This window comes from Trachurus trachurus (genome assembly GCF_905171665.1).
Source record: "Trachurus trachurus genome assembly, chromosome: 16".
NCBI lineage: Eukaryota > Metazoa > Chordata > Actinopteri > Carangiformes > Carangidae > Trachurus > Trachurus trachurus.
Window position 1 is genome coordinate 25,777,660 of NC_139902.1, and position 25,798 is coordinate 25,803,457.

The 25,798-nt window shown below is 42.5% G+C and overlaps 1 protein-coding gene across 1 annotated transcript; it reads right to left on the reverse strand.

Annotated features, from left to right (window-relative positions):
- Nucleotides 1-1,384: 1,384 nt before the first annotated feature.
- LOC310998893 (protein spire homolog 1-like) lies at nt 1,385-24,328 on the reverse strand. The gene is made up of 14 exons (XM_083989145.1): nt 24,200-24,328; nt 21,364-21,489; nt 16,846-16,920; nt 16,413-16,577; nt 16,020-16,106; nt 13,849-13,978; nt 8,100-8,263; nt 7,903-7,996; nt 7,568-7,710; nt 3,806-3,943; nt 3,531-3,601; nt 3,394-3,421; nt 2,719-3,062; nt 1,385-1,959 (listed from the first exon to the last, which is right to left on the reverse strand). Exons 1-14 carry the CDS (start codon nt 24,320-24,322, stop codon nt 1,704-1,706), a joined length of 1,944 nt encoding a protein of 647 aa, XP_083845271.1. The 5' UTR covers nt 24,323-24,328; the 3' UTR covers nt 1,385-1,703.
- Between the last annotated feature and the right edge of the window lie 1,470 nt (nt 24,329-25,798).

The following is a 25,798-nucleotide window of genomic DNA, read 5'->3' on the forward strand; positions in this document are numbered from 1 at the left end:
GAATGTGATGAAGAACTTAAAAAAAAAGAGACTCAGGCACATGAGCCACTGAATGATGACGGGAAACCATGAAGCATGAAATTAAGACGTGCTGTGTGTGTTACATTTATGCTTTCACTGCTTGCACTGAGACAAGATTTCTTCATTTTAATGGAAACAAAATGAAATGGGTTTAACTTTAACATGTCAGGAATCTAAGAGGAATCACATACCACATAACTATCAACATAAACAACAAAAAAAGTAGACATTTCATTTAAGTTATAAAAAGGCAAGTCTGAAATATCCAACACATGGAACTGCAGGTACAGTACTAACGTGTTTCTGTGCACATCTGACATGGATGAAAAATGGAAATGGTTAGCCAATGTGCTTTAAACTTTTCTCAATCATCTTGGGATAGTACAACATCTTTTTTTAAAAAAAGAAACAAATCTTTTGTGCTTCTTTTGTCACTGGTTGGCAACAGGTGATGTCATGTAACTGTGCCAATATCGATTTAGCAACATAAAGTTGATGACAGTTTCAAGGTTGTTTGCTTATAGGGGCCCTCGACCTTTACACATACAGTAAAGCAATGGGGGAACACTACTCATATGTGTGACCTGAAATAAACCTGATAATGTCACCAGTGTCTCTGGATAGAGACTAAATATCTCAATCAATTAGTTTTGGACATTTCTACAATTCACATCAAATATTCACATCATCACCTCTTTATGTCACCAGGCCACATCTGATCAAACCACACCACATACTGACAGGATTAGAGTGAGTAGGTTAGATACACCTTTAATGAAAGACACTAATGTTTTCTCTTGAGCATTGCTTATATAGGCTTATATTATTATTTTATAGAAAAATGCATTTTATTTGAAATGATCTTTTCAGGGGCTTTGATAAGATGGGCTCCAGTGGGATGGCTTAGAGATGAGAAGGAAGTAATTATTTGGCACTAAATCTGCAATAAACACAGATTATGTTTTTTAACTGTGTTGCAAGAAAACAAAAACAGATATGAGGAAACAAAGACTTCTGCTCTGATTCCTGAAGAACACCAGTACGATTAGTTAGCAAAATAAAAATAACTTTTTATCGAACAATCATTTACTGTACACACACATATGTAAAAAAAAAAAAAAAAAAAAAAAAAAAACCTTTAGTTTAATATTCCAGTTTCTGTTGTAAACCGAGCGTCACCATTCAGTTTACCGCGTCATCTCTCTGCAGCTCGCGTGTCTCCTGCGGCGCAGTGCCTGAGGAAGTCAAACACACATCAGTCCTTCGTCTTCTCTTGTGCTTATTATTGATTTTGAATGTGAGTTGAGGTGGACCATGCTTTTTTTGCCTGCAGAGAGAGAGAGGGGGGGGGTTGTAGGGCCAGTCCACTTTGAGGGACTTTGTTCTTGTCTCTTTAAAGTCAAAAGTCTGTGGCCAGAGATTAAAGGACCATCTATGATACCATAAAAAAGAAAAGGAGGAGCTGTACACGATGATCAGGACACAGCAACAAAACCACACAGTCCACAACCGCCACGTCGGCCGCTCTGACAGCTTTATCCGACTGAAGTATACATGTACAGTAAAGATCATATCCAGTGAGTTTTTCTTTTTGTGCAATTGGAGCTGAAAGCAGCCAGAGGGAGAGAGAGAGATAGAGAGAAAAGAGAGAGAGACAGATAGAAAGAGGGACTTGTGTACTTTCAGATCTCGTTGATTGTTCGTTCAGAGGGCCGGTAGTCCTCCCTTCCCTTGGGGGAGGACAGGTAGAAGGACTGGGTCTTGCGTTTTAAGCGAGCCCTCTTGGTGGCCAGTGACAGACTGTGCTTGCTGGAGGCAATAATGTCAGAGATGAACTTCTTGCAGTCCACACACACCTCCATGCTCGCCCAGTCCTCTGTCAGCTCTGGGGGAAGCTCCAGTTCCTCGTGAGACTTCAAAGAGCCGTGTTTGGAAAACCTAAACAGAACAGAGACAGGAGTGGAAATGGATGCATGCACAGTCAGAAAAAACTATTGGTTATTATTATTTTGTATTTTGTACACATTGCATTTTGTCTTTGTTTTTTATTTCAAACCATCCATTTGAGTGGTCACGGGCCACACATATTGTTACCGAATGCCTTCCCTAACCCTTTGTTGCATGTCGTTCTTTGTTACTACCTGACTTTCTGGCTCTCACCATCCTATTAGAACAAAAATGTATGTATTTTTCATTGTGGAAAAATTTTTGTGCTTAGCATGAATATTATCCATAAATAATTGCCTATTTCTGACATTTTTAGTTTTCCTATTTGAAATGCCTGGGAGTAACCTGGGTCTGATTCTTTTCTGGCTGGTGAGTATGGACAGGATATTAATAAGCACCTGTTCTGGTAATAGTATTTCTTATCCACTAGAGGTCAGTGACAGAGTATTGATAATCCCCTGGATGAGGAGGACAAATAGCCACCCAAATAGCTGCAGTGCTGGCTGAGGGCCTTCACCTTGTACGTGTGTCTAGTCTAGTGGTTTTTGCGCAGTTATATGTGAAGTATAGGGAATTGCAGCGCTTTGAGAATATGCTCTGTGTAATCTATAGGTTTTATGTCTTGAGGGTCACTATACAAATAATCTGGACAAGCGATAATAATGACAACAGCAACTTGTTTCTGTCCAGATCAGACACATACTGTACAGTGTTGTAAAGTAACTGAGTAAGTGTATTTATAGCTCTTACTTAGACATGGTCTTCTGGATGCCGTGGCGCTGTGGGCTACTGGAGGATTTGTCAGATTTAGTAGAAGTAGCTGCTGCTGCTGTTGTTGTTGCTGCTGCTGCTGCTGCTGTTGCTGCTGCTGCTGCTCCGGCAGCTTTTCCAGCTCTTTTAGATGCTCCTGTTGGTGCTACTTTCAAAGGAAGGGGTGCCACGGCCCCTCCCTCTGCTGACAGGCCGGGCCCTGCAGCCACAGAGAGTCCTTGTCCTACGGCAGCCATGGCCGTTATCCTCTCCCTGGGGAGGGTGTTTGTTGAGCCAATGGAGTAGATGGGTAAACTGGAGTAAGGTTTGGACGGCAGCCGCATCTGTTAGAGGGGAAGGGTATGAATATAAATAAGAAGACGCAGAATAATTAAAGAGAAACAATAATGAGACAAACTACCCTTGATTATGAACCCCCGTATTTTCAATTCATTTCTAAAAGAGGCTTTCAGACCATTTTGATCGTAATGTAAGATATTAAATATGAGTCCTGGAAAAATATCTTCAGTTTTTTTTTATAGTGCCTCTATTTTTGGTCTGGATTCTTATGATTGAGGGGACAGAGCCAGGAGCAAGTGTGAGTGTTGCATCTTTATCTTAGAGTGAAACAAGAGCTCTCAGAGAAAACATAAAGCTTTTGGATGTCGTACGCACCTTTTTGCAACACTGTGCACACACAGGCCTGCAAGGGAAAACAGAGAGGATGAACAGGGATGCTTCAATGACAGTGTGTGTGTACTTTTCTTGATAATATAAATAATAAAAATAAAAATGAATCAAAATGTTTTTACTTTTTGCAAAACTGGCAGATGTAGGACCAGGTGAAGAAGGAAAACCTTTTGCTTCGACAGCAAAAGCAAAGCTACGAGAAAAACGGAGATGAAGAAAATATTAGAATCAATTTTTTTTTATTTTGTCACATTAGGAAAATATGTTTTCTGTTTTATTATTGGTGAAGGCCAGGTTGGTACAACCGCACATATTAATATAATAATATTCACTGAGAGTGATGCCACTATAAGTGATCGCAGGTCACTGTATCCACTTGTTGTGTCACACAGGTTACCTTTCCTTTCTTCATGGCGGTGTAGATGTCTTTGTACTGCTGAAACTTCTCCAGCTCTGCCTTCACCAGCACCTGTCTAATGTGCATCACCTCCTCCACTGTCAGAGACAAGCACTCCACAGGGAAACAAAACTCCTCCTGCAAACACACACATACACACACACACACACACAAATAGTGAGCCGCTCTGGCAACGCTGAATTCAACACAGTGTTATCATTCAGGCCACAAGCAGCTGTCCCTCTGCACCTTTCAGAGCAGCCTGTGTGGATCCAGGATGTGTTGGAGGCGCCATAGAAAATGTCTAATTGTTCACTGAAGACAAAGCTGGACTAAGATTCAGAGACGGGCTGTGATGTGCAAACAGCTGGACTGATGGGAAGACACGTTTTCAAAAGCCTCGCAGGGAAAACACAAACTGGAAACTGACTCTCTTGTAGAACGCCTTATTGGTATTTTTTATGAATTCAGATTCAGCCTCAGATTCATTCATCATTTTTCCAAATGCTGAATATACAAATGATTAACTGTCATGGCGTGGATGTTGAAGAGGTCCAGCTTGATTTCTCCTCTTAAAGCGTTGACAAAAAGTATTTAAATCTACTGTATATGACTGGATTCATCAGAGAAAAAACTGTTGGGCTGTGCTGTGGTGTTTTTTTTTTATCTGGTGTGTGTCTACTGCTGATGTTCCTGCTCAGCTCTCACAGGTAAACTGTTACTATAAACACAGATGTGGGCGACCTCATCAGACAGTACAGCTGTACACTCCACCAGCGCTGAACAGTCTTTGAACACGACCACAGCACCTGTGCACAGTCCTCCGTGTAATGGTTGGTTTAGAAAAACACTGCTGGTTTCATGTCTGATCACACAGACCAAGATGTTTGTTTGGTTTCTTATTTCCTTCTCTATATTTTCACTACTATTCAAAAATAATCATTGTTGCATCTTTGCTATTTCAAACTTGCTGTGCTGCAATGTGAGGAGTTGTTTTCATGTGCTCATTCTTTTTTTGTTCAGTTCACTGAGCACATTATATTTACATTGTAAGAAAAGTATGAATGCTACTATATACTATTTGTCTGCTGCTCATGGTTTCCTGTAAAAAGCCTTTTTTAATAGTCTTTTCAAAGGAGGTTAAATCGATAGCAACTGGACTTAGTTATTTGTCTAGGAAGACGTTTCACCTCTCATTTCACAAGGGTCATCACCCTTGTGAAACGCCCACACAAGAGGTTAAATAGTGAGTCTCCACACCAGATAGTTGGACCAGTCCCAGCCTGGTCAGCTGCGTACATAAACTGATGAAGCCTCTTGGATGAGAGGTGAAACGTCTTCCTAGACAAATAACTAAGTCCAGTTGCTATCGATTTAACCTCCTTTGAAATACTATGACCTGGACAAATGAGAATATGCACCGGCTTTTTTAATAGTCACACATCATGAGCCACCGACTGACAGCTATTGTCCAAGGTGATGCAATGTAGTCCGTGCTCATCTCATGACTCCTGACAGCTACAGTACGCTGCTTTGTTAGTGAACCAGAGGCAAGATGTGGAAGAGGCATCAGACGTTTTCATAAATGTGGTCAACAAAGATCCTAAATAGTGTTTTTATATATGTAAAAGCATAGGTCTTAGGCTCTGTACTGGTCTGAGGAATGAGGATGTAAGTTGCAAATCAAGAACTGCAATGATACCTTTGTTCCTCATTTCTATTTCCCTTCATTTCCTGTCATCCCATTTGGGCACTGGATGAAAACTGATCTTAAAGGTCCCATATATATTTCCATCTGTTCTTATACAGTAGAACACCTCTAAACTCTATTTCAATACTGTATTGTAAGTATCAAACCACTCAGCCCACAGGAAAATGCACATAACCTGTATTCAGAAACAGGGCTTTAAAACCAGTCGTCAGGACTTCCTGTAACTTTGTGATGTCACAACAAAACAGTCTCCACCCTCAGCCTGACCAAGCTCCACCCACCTGAACCCACTGTCCAACCTCACAGGATCCTTTGGAGTCTTTATCTGAAATCTGATATTTATTTTATCAGAAAACAGTCAGCCAATTAGAAGTAAGCCTCAGAGCCTCCTCCCTTCTGATTGGCTGACACCAACCTGCTTTTTTTTTTTTTGTTTGTTAATAGAGCTCCAAAGAGAGACCTGATAAAGAAGATGTTAAACTACACTGAGATGGTAATATATCTTCTTATGGATCAACACCAATCAAACACAGAAAAACAGTCAAATATGGGACCTTTAAAAAAAAAATCCAGTTTGGTGATTCAAATCAAGAAAAATCAGATGATAAAATCTGACATTAATCTAATTTACTAACAAATTATTTGTTTTATACTAGAACAGATTTGATATAATTTAGCTGCGGCTACTGCGCTTGTGTTAAGATGTTATCCAAAGCATTGAGGTGAATGATATTTGATCACAGCTCAGTCTGTACTCAGTCTACCATGGCAGCAGCCTGCTCTACTGTAGGCGAATGGTCTCTAGTGAAGCAGGAAGCATTAGGAGAGGATGGGCAGCTACGGTTATGATTGCCGGGACGGGCTGACTGAGGGCCGACTGGCAAACCTTGGCTGACTGTCTTCCACTGACGTAAACGCTCCAGCACAGAGCAAAAACTGCCTTCACCAACCCCAACGCAAACGCCTCGATAGGGTGGGAGCTCCGCAAAGGGTGGAGAGCGGAGGGAGGAGGGCGGAGGAAGAGGAGGAGGAAGGGGATCCAGGGACGAAATGAGGCTACAGTCCCAACCTGAGTGAGAGAGGGTTAAGGTGTGTGGAGAGAGGGGACCCTGAAGTTTGAGTTGGACACAGACAAAGTGAACACATACACAGAGGATTTGGCGATAGAGAGAGGACAGGGATATAAACCATGTCACACAAACAAAAGGCTCAGAGAGACGACAGTGTGTGTGTTTAGTTTCAATCCGTCCCTCCTGGTCCTGAGCCTGATGTTCCTCTTATCTTCCCATCCTCCATCTCTCCTTCTGTTTCTCTTTCTTATTGAATTACTGGACACAATCACTGTGACCAGGCTTCGGTCACAAAGGACAATTCCAGGCAAATTCAACCTGGGGCTCTAGTTTCCTAATATTTTAGGTAAAAAAGAATGAATCTGAAGATTTTCGACATCAGACGACTATTCAAACATGCAACGAGTGGTTTGTTTAGAAGAAAGCCGACGTCTTTGTAAACAGATCTGTAATATAAAGTATTGTGAAGTCTCGCACAATCTCGGAAAGTGTCGCGCAAGAGTCAAGTTGACGGCTAACTATGTTTACAGGTCGTCTGAAGCTCACGTTTAATTTATCAACTCGGATGCACAACGGTTTTTGTAGCAGTAAGCGTAAGCCTGGCTATTATTTATATATATTTATTTAATCTAGCTGTAAACATACTGAGCAGATCAACTTGTTGGTGCATGTTTGAATAGCCATCTGACGTTGTCTGTGAAAGAAATTTGCGTTTTTGTGGGATGTAAAAAGCCTACACAGCCTGAGATCTGTCCGCTCTCATTATACGCTACTGTGGCAATGCGGGGACCGACAGAATTACTGCATAACAAGAGGCATTAAAAAGAAAATCTTCAGATTCATTCTTTTAGACCTAAAATATTAGGAAACTATAGCCCCGGGTTGAATTTGCCTGGAATTGTCCTTTCAAGGCAGTCGGTGCTTCAATAAACTGGTTTATGGGGACACATAACGAAAAGGAAAAGACGTGGTGTGACTCACCAGAGATTTGGAGTTCTGTTTGGACGGCGGCAGAAACTGACGGACGTTGGTCGGGGTCTCCTTCTCGATGGAGTGTCTCCTCTGGGGGGTCTTACGCCTCTCTGGCTGAGGTGTAGAGGAGATGGGCAGGAAGTTTGGAGGGGCTGGTGTTCACAGACAAGAAGGAAAAGACATGTATGAGAGGCAAAAAGAGGAAAAAGGATTTTAAACAGTGCCGAGAGACAACATGCTGCAGAGGTTGTGAGATTAAAACTAATCGATTACTGTCACATTGGGGGTTTTGTTGAGGGGGCGACCGAGCTGTGACAGGTATGGGGAAATAAATCCTCACTCACTTTTCTTCCCCAGTGCCGACTCTGGGGATGTGTCATCCATCAAAGACGTCGCCACACTGGAGCTGCTGGCTGACTTGTACCCAACAAACTCATCCTGAATACGTGGAACACACACAAAGCACCATCATCATTTGCTCTGCACATGCAAGACGCTATTTTCTAAAATATCACACACACACACACAAACTCATACTGACATCGGAGTCGGAGCTGTCCAGCTCGGCGAGGCTGGGGGCCTTCAGGAGCCTTTTCCTCTGGGGTGCAGAATGACATCCGGGGGGCTCCAGTTTGGGAGATAAGTTGCCGTTGGTTAGAGACAGAGAGCTGGACGTCCTCCTGCCCATGTACGGACTAAACTCATCTGTACAGAGCCACAGAAGGAAACCGTTATTGAGACATAGGAAGCAAACACACCTGAGGTGAATCTCAATTCCTCTTATGATCCCTTGCATCCTTAGTTTGTCTTCAAATTTTACTTGATTGTCCTGTTTTCACCCCAAAAATGGGAAAACAGGTTCTGTTTTGAGAAAGTAATGTATGAGGCGAGATGAAAAGATGCAATGAATCCTGGTACAGAAGACCGAGGTTTGAGACCCATCCCAAGAGAAAATAGGGCAGGAAGGGCAAGTTAAGTTGGTCTTGTGGGAGGGGGGTTGGGGCAAAGGAGCAGGCCGGTGTTACACACAGAGCATGGATGCTTCTTTGATGAAATATTTAGTCTCTGAGCTCCTAAAATAAGATTCTCTCTCCTGGTGGTGTATTATTTGGGGATTTTCAAAATCCTTGAAACCAAATTCTCCCATTCACAAACAAGGACACAGACAGAGGAGTCGTGATAACCAACCAGCTACCGAGCTGTCTCACTCTAATTGTGATTTCTAAGGGCAAAAATTTAAGAAGGAATTAAATAAACTTTAAAAAAAGAAGGTTTAAGGGGAGGGAGGGAGGGAGGGAGGGAGGGAGGTAAGGGGGAGAGAAAGAGAGTGAGGGAAGAGGAGACAAGCAAGTGCTGCAAAGGGCAGATAAAGAGCCAGGGCTGATGCGATCTCTTGGGTCCTTTCAGGGCCTTTCATCAACCACATGAGCTCATCATCTGCTCCTGAACTACACCCATCTCTCTCATCTACCACGTCAGATCCCTAAAGACAAACAAACCAGCCATTACCAGCTGGGCCTGTCTGCTCTGTCTGCATCTCAGCTATAGTATACTGTAGGCCTGAGCAGTTCAAATATTCACATAGAGGAGATATTAGTTAACAGCCAGCGAGGCAGACAGACAGGGGCCACTGGGTTAAAGGTGAACAAGGCCCTCTGAACCACAGCGTTGCTCATACTTTACCTAGTCCTGTACGGAACAAATCCTGAGGCATACTGCGAGTTTTGCCAAAACCTAAAAGGGGACAGCTCCTTCATTAGGATAACTATAAAAGCATTTGTCCTCGGCGTTAGATCCCAATGATCTGTGATGATCATATTATTTTATTTTGTAATTCAGTCTTCATGTTTTGGTAGAAAAGTTTAAAAGAACAGTTTGATATTTGAGGAAATATGATCTCTATTGTCCTGGCTGAGTTGTTTTTCTGCATCCAGAATGAAGCTGGAGCCAGGAGGCGATCAACCAGAGGAGATAAACTCCTGACTCTATCTTGATACTTAACCACAAGAGTGGTGGGTTTCTGTCTATCATCTTATCTCAAACCCCAAATATCAAACTATTTCCTATAAAGATTGATGACATGTTTCACTTTGGGAGATGAAAAATTCAAACAACCATCAAGCAACAAAATGAAACCCTGGAAAAATCATCATACAACATCTCCAGGAGTTGTACAGCAACAGCACTTTAGTCTTGTGCAGTGAGATTCTCCTTGAAGTCGTATTTTTTCTTCTTACAAGACAGGAAGCTTTAATCATGGTCATTAAAAGTGTGTGTGGGTATGTACACACTCCCCATAAAACACACAGGAGCGCAGGAGAGTCAAACTGCGCCCTGTGATGTTTTATAGAGGGGAGACTGCACACACACACACACACACACATACACATACACAGAAACACATTATTGGCCAGCATGAATGAGTGAGCATGAGGTGATAAAGCTTGTAGTGGTGCGATGGGAGACACTGGCTGCAGCAAGGAGGGAGCGCAGAGCGAAGTATAATCCTGACTTCCTCTATAGAGAATAATACAGTAAATGTGTCCACAGCTGTGAAACACACGACGCTGCACATTCATCCTTCTGCACACTGATTAAAATCTGCAAAAGGCGCACGAAGGACCATTTTTGTCTAAAGCTGATGACACTTGAAGACACAGACAGAGTTGGCCGCTGAATTCTGCTTGAGATTCACATCGCTGCGGTCGAGTGTTTGAGGGATGGTGCACTTAGTCAAGGTGACATCATGTTTTGCAGAGCGTTTAGAGATCGGCAGCCTGCAACTACCAGGAACAGTCTCTCAGGAGTCGTATAACACTGAGTATTAGTTTGACAGCAGCTGGGGATAAGAGTGACTATATGAGCTGTTGAGTCGACACTTCTACACTTCAATCGCTCAGTATGTTGTCATTGTCAACACCAAAATGACGTCTAGAGAGAGAGAAAGAAAGAGATACTGTATCTTCTTTCAAAGATATACACATAAGCATAAACTGTACTCAGCAGGAATTGAACTACAGAAAAAGAATCAGAAATTAAATATATAAAACACAGATGGATAATATTATATAATTTAAACCACCACTGCCCATTAATTCAGTGTCTAAACACTGGCTTGGATCCATATCCCCCAGAGCAGTGAAGCCCTTTAAAAATCCCAATCCGCCTGTGAGGCAGTGTGATGTGTTTCAATCAGCCAGAGATGAGTTTAATCTCCTCCTTTAGGACGGACAGATGCTAATGGGAAGTTAGAATCGCCTCCTCTGACAAAATCTCTGGACAGAGGTTAGAATAAATGCAATAAATCTGGCTCATTTTACTAAACAATGGCTGTCAGCTCTTTGTCTTGTTATTTTGCAGAATTAAAAGAATGGAGAGTGACTCTTAGAGGACATCGATAGTGATGCAGTTCTGTTACATTTAAGTAAAAAATTGCAATTGCAATTTTAAAGGGGAACTATGCAAGTCTGGTCGCTTTTCCACTGTTTTGCTAACCCTCCTCTCGGCCGTGTGCATTTCTTTACAACGAAGCCGGCGAGAAATCAATCAATAGAGCGGTGGATAACATTATATATCATATACGATGTTACGACGTGTATATTTGTGTAGTTTAATCTGTCATAAACAAGAGATGATGTGCGTTTGTGTCGAGGTGCGCAGAGACGAGAGCTGGGTGTTGATCTTGCAAAGTTGGTTTTCAGCCAAGAGACGCTACGTGGAAGGCAGAGAGCCTCCTGTAACAAGTTACATGTCATTTATTAAACCATCACAATTACTCCAAAGCTGTTTAAATAAGGTAAAAATGTAGCATAGTTAAGCTAAAAATCCTGCATAGTTCCTCTTGTAAGTTATGTAAATATGGGAATCCTCCACATGTACAATGTCTGCCTTTATCAGATACTTCATGATTCATTTAATATATCTTCTATACTTCTATTCCCCAACTTCAGGGTTGTAATGCTCTTATTTGTCAATTACGTAATAACCTTGAGCAAGATAAAAACAACTACGTAAGTTAGTGAAATTCCCTGTTAAAAAATAATGAGGATATCACATCAGCAGCCTCAGTGTGTGTCCAGTGTGCCAATCAACACTTCATCGATGTCCTCCAGCTGACCCGTGTCTCCCATCACCACATCATGTTTCACCTCCACAGATCACGGCCGACCATCACCAACCACTGAAGCATGACATGAAATGTGTGTGTGCTGATATGTCTGGACTGTGTGTGTGTGTGTATGTGTGTGAGCTGTGAGAGCAGATGAGCAGCCACAACAAGGAGGAGAAAGCGAATAATTCATTTAAAAAAAAGCCAGGTAAGCAGCGAGGGAAACTTTACCTGACGCGTCAAAACTGAAAGACATGCTAAGTGGCCGAATTACTGCAACGAGAAACAGTCATGGCATCGGACAGTTATTACTGTGATTAGCAGGTAAATTAAGGCAGGACTTGAAAAAACATATAAAGGAGGTTATTTTCTTGCAGCGGTGTAACATGCTGATGTTTCAGATCACTGACATCTGGGAGATACTGTAATAGGATTTCAAATCAACCACAGCCAGTGGTTTAAGTATCATTAGTATTGGTGTTAGTAGAATTGCAGACACTTAGCATTATTACTCATGTACAGCTTCCACTATATTGCAAACAATATAGTAAAAAACAAAACAATAAAAAGGGATTAGTAGCAACTAGAGGTCGACCGATTAATCGTTTTGGCCGATTAATCGGCGCCGATAGGACGTTTTACAAACTATCGGAATCAGCAGAACTTGGCTCCGATAGTGGCCGATGGCTGCAGTTTTTTCCACAGCGCCATAAACTGCTTCTTCCCTGCCGCTCTCTGTCCCTCTGATCACTGAGGGGCGGGGCTGCTCTTCACACACACACAGAGCATGGGAGAGAGAGAGAGAGAGAGACAGGGCGTGTGCAGCGGCAGCAGCGGAGAAGTGACCCAGGTGAGGGTACTGTTACAGTACCCTCACCTGGGTCACTTCTCCGCACCGCACCGACCGCAGTAGGTGCGGTGCGGTGCGACCGCACTAAGAGAGAGGCGGCAGGTGGAGGGGCTGACTGGAACGAAACTCTCTTGTTATTTAATGAGAAACACTGTAGTATTTTCTCTTAATCATATAAGGGTTCCTGCAAAAAATAATGTGGTGGCGGCTGCCACGCTAAATATCTCACCGCCACCAGCTCACGAGTCAGTGTTTTTTTTTTATTTTTTTTCCCCCTCCGGCTTTTTGTGCTTTTATTTTGAAAGGACAGCTAGAGAGAGACGGGAAGGAGAAAGAGAGAGCGCCGCTTCAGCTTCAGAGTTGGGGCAGACGCACAATAATGGCTCTTTACACTACAAAGTTGGGCTCTATGGGCTCTACTCGACTTGGTTTAGGTCCTGTTCCATAACAGCCGAGTTCCTCCTCAGCGGGGACGGTGTCGTCATATCACGGCCGCTACGTGCGTCTCGCTCTCTTTTTTCTCTCCTCCCGTCAGCAAACACACTCGTCCAACTCGATCACGATCATTACAGCGTGGTTTTTCTTTTTACAGTCTATGGGTTTTCCACACACAGTAGGCTAATTGTAGTGAAACAGTCACCTGTTAATGTACGGCGTAACCACACCACGAGCTAACGTGTCCTGTTTAGTTTAGTTAGTCTCCTCTCCTGCTGCGTCACGTCCTCACTACAGCTGTTCTGATGTAAACAAACTCATGTGTGGAGTTCGGCTGTTCGTCACTCACAGGGTCCAGGGATGATTCAATGTCCCACATCCTTTAGTTTTACACTAGCTAATAACTATATATTATTATTTAAAAAAAAAAATAATTAAAAAAATTAAATTAATATATATATATATTTTTTTTTTTATGGGGGGGGGGGGGGGATTGTTTTATCCAAACTATCGTTATTATATCGGAATTTAAAAATCCACTATCGGTCGACCTCTAGTAGCAACACAAATGTGAAAAGTTAGCGGCTTCAGCTACAACAGCAAAGAGCAGAGGCACAAATAAGAGTGTAGTAAATCATAAAATAATAAATAAATAATGAAGCTACAACATGTTTCTAATCTGATTTTGGGTGATCTGCACATGATGCTCAGCTGTTTGGAGGATCAGCTGCTTCATACTTCAGCTTTAAAAAAAAAGTACATCTCAGAGTGAAGTATGGTTTCATGTGCAAGAGGGTGTGAAATTGTGCGTATGTGTGTGTGCAGCAAATGTGTAAGAATAACAAGAGCATTGATAAAGAAGAAGGAACATCGGAGAGAGAGAGAAGTTTTGCGTACCCAGTCTCCCTCTGCGGACCTGGTCAGGAGACACCGGCCGAAGTTTCCTCTCCGCTTTGATTTCCTCCAGGATCCGCTCATGCAGAGTCGGAGGAAGCTGAGTCTGCGGCTTCAGCTTACGAGCCGACACCTATAGCAGAGACGACGATGATGATGATGATGATGGGTGAAAAGACTCGTAATGACAGAGAGTAATTAACATGGAAAAACAACAACTGGCACAGACGAACAGAGAGCCAGCAGGCCTCTTCCTCCTCACCTCCGACAGTGACCTGCTGAGGCAGCACCGGCACAATCTGATGTTACAGTCATATCAACAGAGAAGTGATGAACGCAGCGTTTCATTGAGCTACAACAGTTCTGTTTTACCAGCAGGCTACCATATGCCCTTTTATGAAAAACAATGAAAAAGACATTTAAAGGGACAACGAGGAGTTTTGGAAAAGCGAAGCGTTTTCACACTACATTTATGAGCCTCCGCGCGCACCGTAAAATTCTTTTGACCGGCGCAAGACGGACTCATGTTTTCATTCATCAAGAATTAAAGTCAGAGGTTCAAAGACGATCACATACCGTTGTAGTTCCGACCATAAACGGCGATTCTACTGCGTTATTCTCATGACTCGTTGCGAAACCGAAAGTAAAAAATGCTGGTCGGCTCGACCAGCATCTCCGCCACCACTAATAATAACACAATAACGATAGAGACAGAACGATATATTTATCGAAAATGGGCCCATTAACAAGTGTGGGTAGCGGAGATTCATCCACATTAACGTGAGACTTTTTTATAACCGAATAGAAACTCCTCGTTGTCCCTTTAACCTAACTTAAAAAAGTGTCTGTATGACATAATTATTCTACCAGAGGGAAAAAACACAAATAAAATGTCCCATATTTGGTCAAAATTCTCAAAAATAGCCAAAATATTGGGGTTTAATCGTTTTCTTTTTTGGTCTAAAACAGGGGTTTTCAAAGTGTGAGAGAGTGAGCCCCCCTTAATGAAAAATAAACAGCTGTGCGCCCCCCCCAAAAAAAATAAAATAAAATAGAGAGAAGAGAATTAGTTACTATGACCAAAACAATATTTGATTCATTAAAAATAAATTGGTCTTTCCTGTAGGATTTACAAACTTGTTTCTCAGCATATATTAATTATCATGACAACATAAAGCACTGACGAAACCTAAACATTGATACAGAACTCTGTAACACACTCATCACACAAGCAGCTTCATGCTCTCCCTGTGTGATCATCTGGGAAGCAGACAGTCTGAGGTTGAAGTTTATATCAATGCACAGGTGACACTGTGACAGGTCTCCACTGTACGTCTTGACCACATGTCAGCTGTTCAGCTCCGCCGCGACGTGCATCTTTTTTTTTTTTTGGAGCGGTATATTGCGGCTTTATGCGGGAGGACACGCGGTGCTACAGCTGATCCAATGTATTTATCTGAGCTTGGTCACTGAGAGGCACCGGGTCGCTTTGAGCTGGGTTCATATGAAGTTATACCTGACGCTGCGCAGCACCTGACGGCGCTCTTCTTTTTCTAACCAGAATAATTCCACAGCCGACGTACTAGTGCTACATTCAGCCGAGGCCAGCTGAGCTCCGCTCTCCCTGCTACACAGTCTCTCTGATCACTCGCTCTGAGCGTCACATATCGCCGCGGAGGGGATTGCATTGGGGCACCTTGGGCGTCAGTGCACAACGCGAAAGGGCCCTGACCAAGCGTCAGTTTATGACGCGTCGGGGGTGAGACTGCTCCCTGACAGTCGAGCATAATCGCAGTCTGTGTGTACAAGATCGTGTTTTATCATATCGCAGTATAATAGGCTAATATATTGCAAACTATAGGCTAGTGCAAAAACATTAATCATTTAGCCCTATGTGCAAGTGATATGATGTAACTCATCTTTTGTTTGAATGTTTTCAGTTTTTCTTTTTTTCTTTTTCTCATGTCGCGCCTCCCCTAAAACTCTCTGGCGCCCCCCAAGGGAGGCGCGCCTCACACTTTGAAAACCCCTGGTCTAAAATGTCAAAAGTATATTGGAATTTTTTGCATGGAATATATTGTGATCCATTTTAACCAACCAAGGTTTTCAATGTACGTAGATTATGTCTGATGTAATGTTTAAATCAACAGCCTTTGGCTTTTAGTTGCACTCACAGGGTTGAGAGGAGGTCTGGACCTGATGAACTCCAGGATGACCTCATGAGCGCTCTTCTTTAACCTGGGTGGGATGTCTCCATTCACCTGGAACAACAGGGCAGAGAATAAAACAGGACAGCATGAGCCATAAAAGGGATAAATGACTTGATTCCTCAATAACCTTGTAGCACTAATGTACAGTAGCAACCGTCCACACAGATACTCAACAATGATATACAACAGTTTAAGGCAGCATTTAATTATCTTACTAATTTGTTTTGGCTCTGGACATTATCATTCATATCACCAAATGATTAAAAACAAAGCATCAGTCTTGAAAATACAAAGCAACAGTGTTGTTTTCAGACTGGAACTAAAGTGCAGCGTGTGACTTTCACTTCAGACTCTCACCATGACTTTACGCAGTTTGTATCGTTTGGACCTGATGTCGTCCATGAGCATCTCGTAAGGGGTGAGCTGGAACTCGATCGGCAGAGGGTTGTACTGACGCTCCTGCACCTTCTTCAGCTTGACTCCTTCGCGCAGGTCCCTCATCACCTGGACCCAGAATCGAGCCTGACGGAGGAGGCAGAGGGCACCATGGGAAAGGAGACATGGGAAAATATCACAACCCTTTGAATATGAACGCATTTGGACAAGAGCGATCGTCTGTGTTCTGACCTCTCTGTACACAGCTCTTTGTGCAAACATGCAGTTATGAAGAATTTTTTATCTGACGTCATAAAGGGAGGCTTTGATTTGTATCCTCCTGAACTTTTAGGTTGGTTAAACAGAAATGATGAGTTATAGCTGGAGGTCAGAGGTCAGGAGTCCTGTTGCTTACCCAGTCAGCGTTCTGCAGCTCGTTCAGGTCTCGGCTGGGGTCATCTGATGACGACGCCTCCATTTTACGCAGGTTCTGGTGGAAACAGAGACAAATAGTTTGGATATAGAAGAAAAAGAAATCAAAACAGAGATGTCAAAATAAGATGTCAGGAAAGAAAAGAGGCCAAATAGAAAAGAATAAAGTGTAAGTCAAATGGGTTTCTGTAGTTCAGATTGTCACGTTATCACCCTCACACTCTTGTAAGATGCTTTTTCTAGATCTACTGTGATTACGTCCAATTAGCAGCTGTAAACATGCCAACACTCTGTCACCAAACATCTGCATCTACTGCACCACAGAGGTTCAGTGGTGTTTTATTAATAAGCACCACAGCCTCAAAAAGGTGCAGCATGTTCCTGACCAAGTTCTCCTGTGACTACATGTCAGCCGCAGTCAACGGTAAACCCAGCTGCTCCACTGTGACACCTGTGTGCACCTGCACAACCTGAGGCCATTATAGTGTTGTGCAGCAGTGTCGGCCCGAGTGACAGCCCATCTGTGGAGAAACAAGGAGCCAAGCAGCGTTTCTCTGCTGCTTCTGCTGCTCATAGAGTCACAGAGGAGACGGAGAAGTGAACAATGTGTGAGGGAGGGTTTAAAATCAGCAGACAAGAAAATAAATGTTCCCTCTGTCTTAATATCTGTGATGCTGTTTTCACGTCACTGCTGTTCGATAAGACAGTCATGGGAGTCTGACCAGCTGACCTCAAAGTTACGACCTCTGCTCACCGGGGGAAATCACAATCCAACATCATCCCGTCAGAGAGCAGCTGCTGTCACTGGACAATACATCGGTTACATAATGTCACTCTCACAACATTATGCATTTTGCTGCATCATAGCCTTGTGTGCCTACAGTGTAATACAGTACAGTAAGTCCATTTACACAAGGAAAACGCTGAAGTGCTTAATGGTTTATACAGTTACTGGCCGTTATAATTAAAACACTGCTAATGCAGCCAGTGAAGAGTGTAAAGAGAGATGAGTTCATCCTCTGCTTTTAAACACACATTGGTATGAGCGGCGTGACTCCACATCTCATCAAAGCCACGTATTTCCATTTCAAAAGGCTGATGGAGAAGTGCTCTCTGTGCATTTTGATTAAAACGGCTCCTGTGTGGACAAAACCAACAGTCACACTGCTACAGGTCCTCCTGAATAATTAGGGCAATTACCAGCGGCCTCGGTAACTCTGCTCTCATTGTTATTTGTTTTTTTCAGCTCAGCAGAGCTTATCCAAGAGTGAGCCTGAGTGGTTTCTGTGAATCAACAATAATTCAGCGTCTCCTCTTCTCTCCAGCAGCCGGAGGGACAGAGTTAACTCTGTGGCTGCAAGTGGTGGACGCACAAAGGTGGACTCTGTGTCATATAGACTAGGAGGAGGGTGGGAGGTGGGAGGGCTGGTTATTGCCTTTTCTTAATCCTGAGTGTCTCCCACACTTTATATACAGGTAGGCTATATAGAGTAATGTATACAAATGGATGGAGAGGCAAAATAACACAACACACACCCACACATCCTGCTCTCACTCATGAGTGCATCCATGCATTCATGAATATGTAATCAAAGAAACAGTGACACACACACACACTGAACTGAAATGACCTTGCCTCACACTCACCAGTTCCCATGAGGCTTGACAACAGCTTACTCTTTCATATGTGCTAATTTATGACACTGAGGCGAGGTCATATGTGCTTTATGCATTTAGCATTTATATACATTTGTGTTATTGCATTTTAACTTATCTAATATCACAGAGTCTACATCCTCATCAGCAGGTCTGTAAGACAAAAGTTGTGAGGGAGATGCTAACAGCCAGAAGCTAATATACTACTCACAAGGAAAGTGTCAAGCTAAGCAGGTTAAATATTTAGCATGTTAATTATCTTAGAAAAACAGAACTGCTCCTCAAGTCAAGTGACTACAAATCATCTTGTAGAGGCCGCAAATGTCTGCACAAAATGTCATGCCAATCCAACAGCTGACTTGACAGGAATAAGATGCAATAGGTGGCTAATAATAATAATCATTACATGGTTTTTGCTTCATGAGGATCTTAAATTATCTTTTATGTTTAGTCATCTGCTGGTAGATTGTTCACAAGTTACCTCATTTTATTTTAAATTCTTGTAGTAAAATAACAAAAGAAATGTGTACGTCTGCTTGCTATATAAATAACAAACTGTGATGTTGACGACTTCTTTTTTCTCTGTGGGTAAACTAAGAGGCTGCAGTTCCCTTATTTCCTCCTTTTAAAGCTTCTTCTTCCTCAGCCCTCTCCTCCCTGCAGTCAGAGCCCTCTCTCTCTCTCTCCTCACTGTTTTCTAGCAGGGAGTTATGTAACCAGCCCAATCCCCTTTATTCATTCAGATGCATTACGCACACTAAAAGGGCAGCAGCAGTAGTGCATAGCAGGAAGGAACCCTGAGGTGAGAGACACACAGAGACAGACAGACAGACACACACACACATGCACACACACTCCTCATGGGAAATGTTCCAACCCACAGCTGAGCTCCAAAATGTTTCTGGGGGAAAACAAATCGGAGAATGAAAGATGATGAAAAACTAGACAGTCTGTCTGACAACAACAGGACGCGTCTTTGTGTGTTCAGACAAACAGACTCGATGTGAAAAGTCTACAATGCATCTGTGACGAAAGAATCCACCATCAGGTTATACTCATTTTCTCCGGTTGCTTTTCAAATCTTTCCATCAAATAGAAAAACAATAATTATGACTGAGTTCAAACTGTTTAAACAGTCACAGTCTTTATTCTCCGCTGCCGGCAAATGAAGCCTGAAAGTGGTTTTGTGCAGCGTCTCCACAGATCACTGAGGAAAATCACCTGCTTCGCCCCTTTGTTGAATATTATGCACACATGATCCATAACAGACAGCATGCCATCAAAGCAGCGAGGGGGCATTAATCCTCGGTGGTATGCGGGCCGGGGGCAAGTTGGAAACAGACTCATGACTATATTTTTTCACCGTGCTCGTCTGAATCACCTCAGAGAGCCTGAACTCAGTGGATCTGGCAGAGTGAGAGTCAGCACGTCTCCAGATATTGTCACATCTGTCTGTCATACACAACAAACACGTCACTCCCTCTCCACAGAGGCCCAGAGTTCAACCTGTCAGCCAGTCAGGGTGTTACAGCTCAGCTGCTTTGAAACTCTACAACACTTGGCAGGTTTGTATCAAAACTGCTGATGATGGTATTTTGACCTGATGCTCACAACTGACCATATTCACAGCGTCGCCATCTTTCCTTATGTCATCACTCGGGGTGGGTAAACAAACCGTATAACTGGCTGCATCCCTGGCTGCAAGCCGTACAAACGTCGGGAGTCTGATGAACTGCTTTCCTTTCATCGCTTCCCGGTTGATACAGATTTAAGGAAGGCATGGGATGTTAACGTCCGAAGGGACATCGGGCCATATTCCAAAGTAAAACGACTTTTGGGTTAAACTACTTTGAATTAAGTTAGCCGGCATTAGCTGCAACTGCTAACGTTAACGGTAACGTTATGAGACGCCGTTGAATATTCCCACCCCAAATGACGACGTAAGCAAAGATGGCGACGCTGTGAATATGGCTAATTGTCAAGTTTTACCACCTCCATGTCCAAAAACGAGGAAGATAAAGGACATGCACCTGTAATTAACCTTCCACTTCCATTCACAAATCTCTTGTTTCTTCTCTCTCTCACCCCAGTCCTCTTAATACGCTGACTTCAGGTGTTTGGCGACCAATCAGATATCGCCACTTTAAAACTTGTTCTCCCCTCTCCTGTGGTCAGCTGCCACTTCTGTACATTTGCTCTGACCTCTAGTCTTCGTATCCACTCAAGCCGAGCACATCATCACACTCATCACACCCAGATCTCCATCTTTTCTTCCTCCTATCTTCAGATCACCACCAGTGTCTTGACCCTGAGGGGTTTCCGTTTCACATTTGCCACACATGTTTCAAAAATCATAGACCTAAGACTTGTTTCAAACTGTGTAAGATGCTTAAAGCCAATTATATTAGTGAAAGCTGTGAGTCATTTATTGTCATGGTGTCTATTGAAAGCCTGAACTGATATGTCTATTAATTCCTTTATTGACAGTCAGCAAACATGTCTGTCTGACTGCTGTCCATTTTTATTACACGCTCACACCCTGTCCCGCCTCTGGAAGTGACGGTTTATTACCGAGGCAGCAGGAAAGATGGCTCACCCAGACTGTTACGCTCTGCTGATTTCCTCACTTGAACCTTTAATACACCGAAGCAGAGAGAAAACTGCAGTCACTTAGACTGGTTTATAGTTATTATATAAGAGTTGTTTTCTTTGTTAAAGGCTTAGAGCTGAGTACTATTGTCTCTACTACTTTCAAATGTTGGAGGAAACACATTGTCTGCCGGTTTAAACTGCAAAGTAAAAGCCCACAGCGTTGATGACGATGTTGATCATGATGAAGACCCACCTCTTTGGCACTCTTGATCTTTTCCAGGAAAGTGCCCAGCTCCTTGGTTTCTGTGTACAGGGCTCGGCACACCGCCTGGTAGTGACTGGGGGCGTCTGATAGACTGGGTAGATGAACTGTGCACAGCTACAGGGAAGAAAGCACAAAGCAGAGAGAAAGAGACATTTTCAGTACACAGTTCACAAAGCTGCAGTTATTATTACGAACCTGACACAGAGGTGACGGAGGGAAATCCACATTGTGAAATGCAAAGCAATCAATATCTATGCTTTTTTTTAAAGGCATTACAGTCGCATATCCAATAAAGAGATTTTAAAGCAGATATCAGCTTCACGGCCGTTTCGGCTAATGCTGCGTTCAAGGCAGGCTTTTGAAACCGTAAGTTACAGCTTCAAGTCACAACTACGACTTGGTAGCGTTCCAGGTAACCCGTAGCTCGTGTTTTTACCATCCTGTTGTCTGTGAAAGTTCCCTATAACGGCCACTCGTAACTTCCGACCCGTGAACTCGTACCAGATCGAACTGGTATGACTTCACAGGAAGGAAAAACACAAAGTACGAGTTTCTTTGAACGCACCATGAGTTAGCAGCCCCCGCCCTTGTCAGGCATCAATTGGTCCTCGTGCTACGTCACCACATTCACGCGCATCCCTTGGCTGCACACACAGCCCTTCATGCCGTTCTCTCTCCTCATTGGATAACACTTGTATCCCACAAGGAAAATTTTCTCCTCGGGTTACAGCAGAGCAGAGTGACGGAGAGACTCGTGTTTAGGCTGAAATACTTCATGTAAGTGATTGCTGACGGAAAATAGGACTATTTAGGACTTATATTAACAAAAACATTCCACTGATATCTGCTTTAAAGTTATGTAAAGCACTGACTGGCAGCTATGTTTGATGACCACAAGGTTTTTGCCCCTGATATCTGTGAACAGCTTTCTAAATCTATGAGGTAGCATTTTTACATCTTAAAACACTGTGGTTTTATCTGAAGGATCTGCACACAAGAAAAAAAAGCAATCTCATAAAAGCTAACATAATATACAGTAGCTAACTGTACTGTAGCTAAAAGACAATTGTAAGTCAAATTAGGTTGCTCTGTTCCTGCAGTGACTCAGTTTTCTTATGACTGAACAGAAGAGAGTTCAGGGCAGTTTCTGATCACAACAACCTAAATTTAGTCACAAATCGGACTGATGGGACTTTTCTGAGTTTTCAGTCTAGACAAACACCACAAAAGTCCTTCTCAGGTAACTTATCTCATCTCATCTGGGCTAAATTTGCACATGGCTTAGTCTCCTCTTCACCTCCATGAGACAAGAGTGAGACATCAAACTGTGAACAAATCTCAGTGACACAGCAAAAAAAACAAAATGTCCACAAACATTTGTAAACAAAGTGCTTTTGACTGCTGAGTACAATTCACAAGGCAGACATGCCTGAGGTCAGCCATGCTGGTGCCACACGGACGACACAACACCAACAGCAATGACAGAATAATGTCCTTGTCTGTCTCAGAGGGACGGAAGTTACACTGGATTAGTGCTCAGCATGATCTCAGCATCCATTTGTCTAGACAGCATTCCTGTTAGAGAGGGTTTCACTGAGCACAGGAACTACCAGGCAACCCGCTCTCCGTTATGTTATGTTATGTTATGTTATATGTTATGTTATATGTTATGTTATGTTATATGTTATGTTATGTCTGCTATTCTACTTTATGTAATATTATGCTTACTAACATAACGTAAAATAATTTCAAATAACAAAACATAGCATAGAATAATGTTTATGTTATGTTATGCTATGTTAAGTTATGTTGTAGTAGGATAGAGCACGCACATCCATAATAATACAGGTGCAGGGCAAACTTTTAGAAAAAGGGTGAAGTCCGCACACTGTTGTAGCTCCTCAAATGTTTATTCTAGGCTACAAGATCAGACGTTGATCTTATAGCCTAGGAGCCTTATGCCTTATGTTACCTTACCTTATCCTACATTACCTTACCTTGCGTTATCTTACCTTATGTTATGCTATGCTACTTTATGTAATATTATGCTTACTAACGTAACGTAAAATAATTTCAAATAACAAAACTTAACATAGCATAGAATAACGTTAATTATGCTATGCTGTGATGTCATGTTATGTTACGTTATGTTATGCACTACGCTATCCTACACTATGTTACATTATGTTATGTTATGCTATGTTATCCTACACTATGTTACGTTATGAATACCCTATGCTCTGCTTTGCTATGCTATGCAGAGAAATGCATTAACTGAATGAATGTTAAACACTGTTTATTGTGCCGAGCTGGGAGAGTACAGTAGGACAAAAGGTAAAATAAGGGAGCACAGAGAACGACTGGACTGAGGGGAAAAAAATACAGTGACAACAATTTAACTGGACAGCTCTGTGGCCACTGGGACCAGCCAGACTGCCATGCTGCTCTGAAGCATCTCCTTGGAGAGCAGGGTTGGTGTGTGACTGGGTATGTGGTCATTATGTAAACAGTATGAGGCCATGTGAGGACTGACACAGTGACTCTCTACTCCACTGGACAACAGAGACATGACATGACTCTCTCTACCAGGGCCGAGGCTGCATGGTTCAGAGTTCAGTGTTTAACATTTTCATTTTCTCACACACAACCGTAAACAACTCTGACATAATCTGTTCCTGGAATCACTGAGGGGGTTCTGGCAGAAAAATATGACCAAGCACTACAGTATACCACTCATATTAAAGATTGCATGCATGATCCATTGCTCAAATAGAAAACGCTGGCGAGTGCAGCTTTAAACTCAGAGTCTTGGCTCTGCACCAACCTCGAGGATATCTCTGTAGCCGTGAACGCTGGACAGGTCGTCAGGATCGTCCTCCGCCTCGTCCTCTTCTTCTGTGGCCTCGTAACCTTCGTCTGGGCACGCGTCCTTCGTGGCCTCGGACATGTTGGTCATGAGGTCGATGAGCTGCTCCAGAGGAGGGCTCAGCTCCCTCTCCTCGTTCTCCTTCAGCCCGTAGTCCAGAGCCTTGTAGATCATGATGCCCAAAGACTCGATCACCTGAAAGAGATTCAACCAAAAAAACCTCTTAGTATGATAAGTAGTATTCACTCTATGCTGCTTTTAAGTGAAGATATAACCATAGTAATGACTTATGAAACACATTGTTTATACAAAATTATATGTAAAATCAATTTAAATGGTGTCTGGTGATAAAAATGGATGTATTACACAAACAATATGTTAATTTGTGAAGAACCCATCCATTGTAATGCTGTCCATAGGTCTGCTGTTCACAAAAACAAGCATGGATTTGTGTCTTTGTTATGCAACATGACCCTGTTTTGTGTGCAAAGCCCGAGCAGAACAGCTGTAATATGGTGACCTCATGACTCAACCTTTGACGAGCGCTTTCCCTCCACGATTCATACACACACAAACACATTCACTGGCCTTTGACGGGATGACCCAGGAAGCGGATTACTGATGGAAGAGCTTGTGATTAACTGAAGCAGGAAGTAAAACACTGTCACCACATCATACAGTCAGTCTTTTAAAGCACAGAAGAATTCAAAATATGTAGAAGGTACAAAAGAGATCATCTCTTTATATAGTGACTAAGACTCCTGACCAGTGTTTTGATGACACATCCATCAACCACTGCCTTCTCCATATGGACTCCCATCTTCCTCCTTTGATCTGTCATAATTACTGTGGCCATTAGATGCCATTTGTCACATGTTGAGTAGCTTTTGCTGTAAAGACTGATGGCGTCTCCACAGCTTGTTGTCACCTTACAATAAAATGTAACAATGGCTTGTTGTAAGCTCATTGCATAAATGGCCTGAAGGGGTTGTTTGCTTCAATTAAAAGTCTGACAGCAACACCTCTCACATTTAAAAATAATGGCTGCAACAGCATTAAAAGTGGTTGAGTTGGTGTGAGCTCTGCTTAAATTATTTGCATCAATCATCATTAACACAATAATACAAACAATAAAAGAATAAACCAAGCTTTTAAAATGCAACAACAATAAGCCATTCAGCAGAATGGATGACACTATTTACTTTCTAACAAAGATCAATTTATAAATATTGAATTAAACATGTATTCATGATGGGAGATTCCAGCAATGCGGAAGAAATTTGTTCTTATTGTTTGTGTTGCACTGTTTTTACACAATGTACGGTGTCCTTGAGTGTTCAGAAAGGCGCCTGCCTATAAATAAAATGTATTGTTTTTATTATTAATGTTAATGTAACATGTCTGTTTGTGTTGGTCCAATATAAAAGAAACCTTTATAAAACCATAGAGTTGTTTTTACATCCAGCATATAAGTGTCAGCTAAGCCACAGCAGCTCCTTTATGATCCTGGTTGTAAGAAATCTAGGAAATAGAGTTTGATGGTCTCTTTAGCTTTTC

Bases quoted from the DNA above. Each gene is read 5' to 3' on its own strand.
- LOC310998893 (XM_083989145.1), bottom strand. From the start codon at position 24,322: ATGTCCGAGGCCACGAAGGACGCGTGCCCAGACGAAGGTTACGAGGCC. The intron at 21,490-24,199 runs GTTGGTGCAGAG...TCTTCCCTGTAG, and splicing joins GCTACAGAGATATCCTCGAG to CTGTGCACAGTTCATCTACC. The intron at 1,960-2,718 runs GTAAGAGCTATA...TGTTCTGTTTAG, and splicing joins ATCCAGAAGACCATGTCTAA to GTTTTCCAAACACGGCTCTT.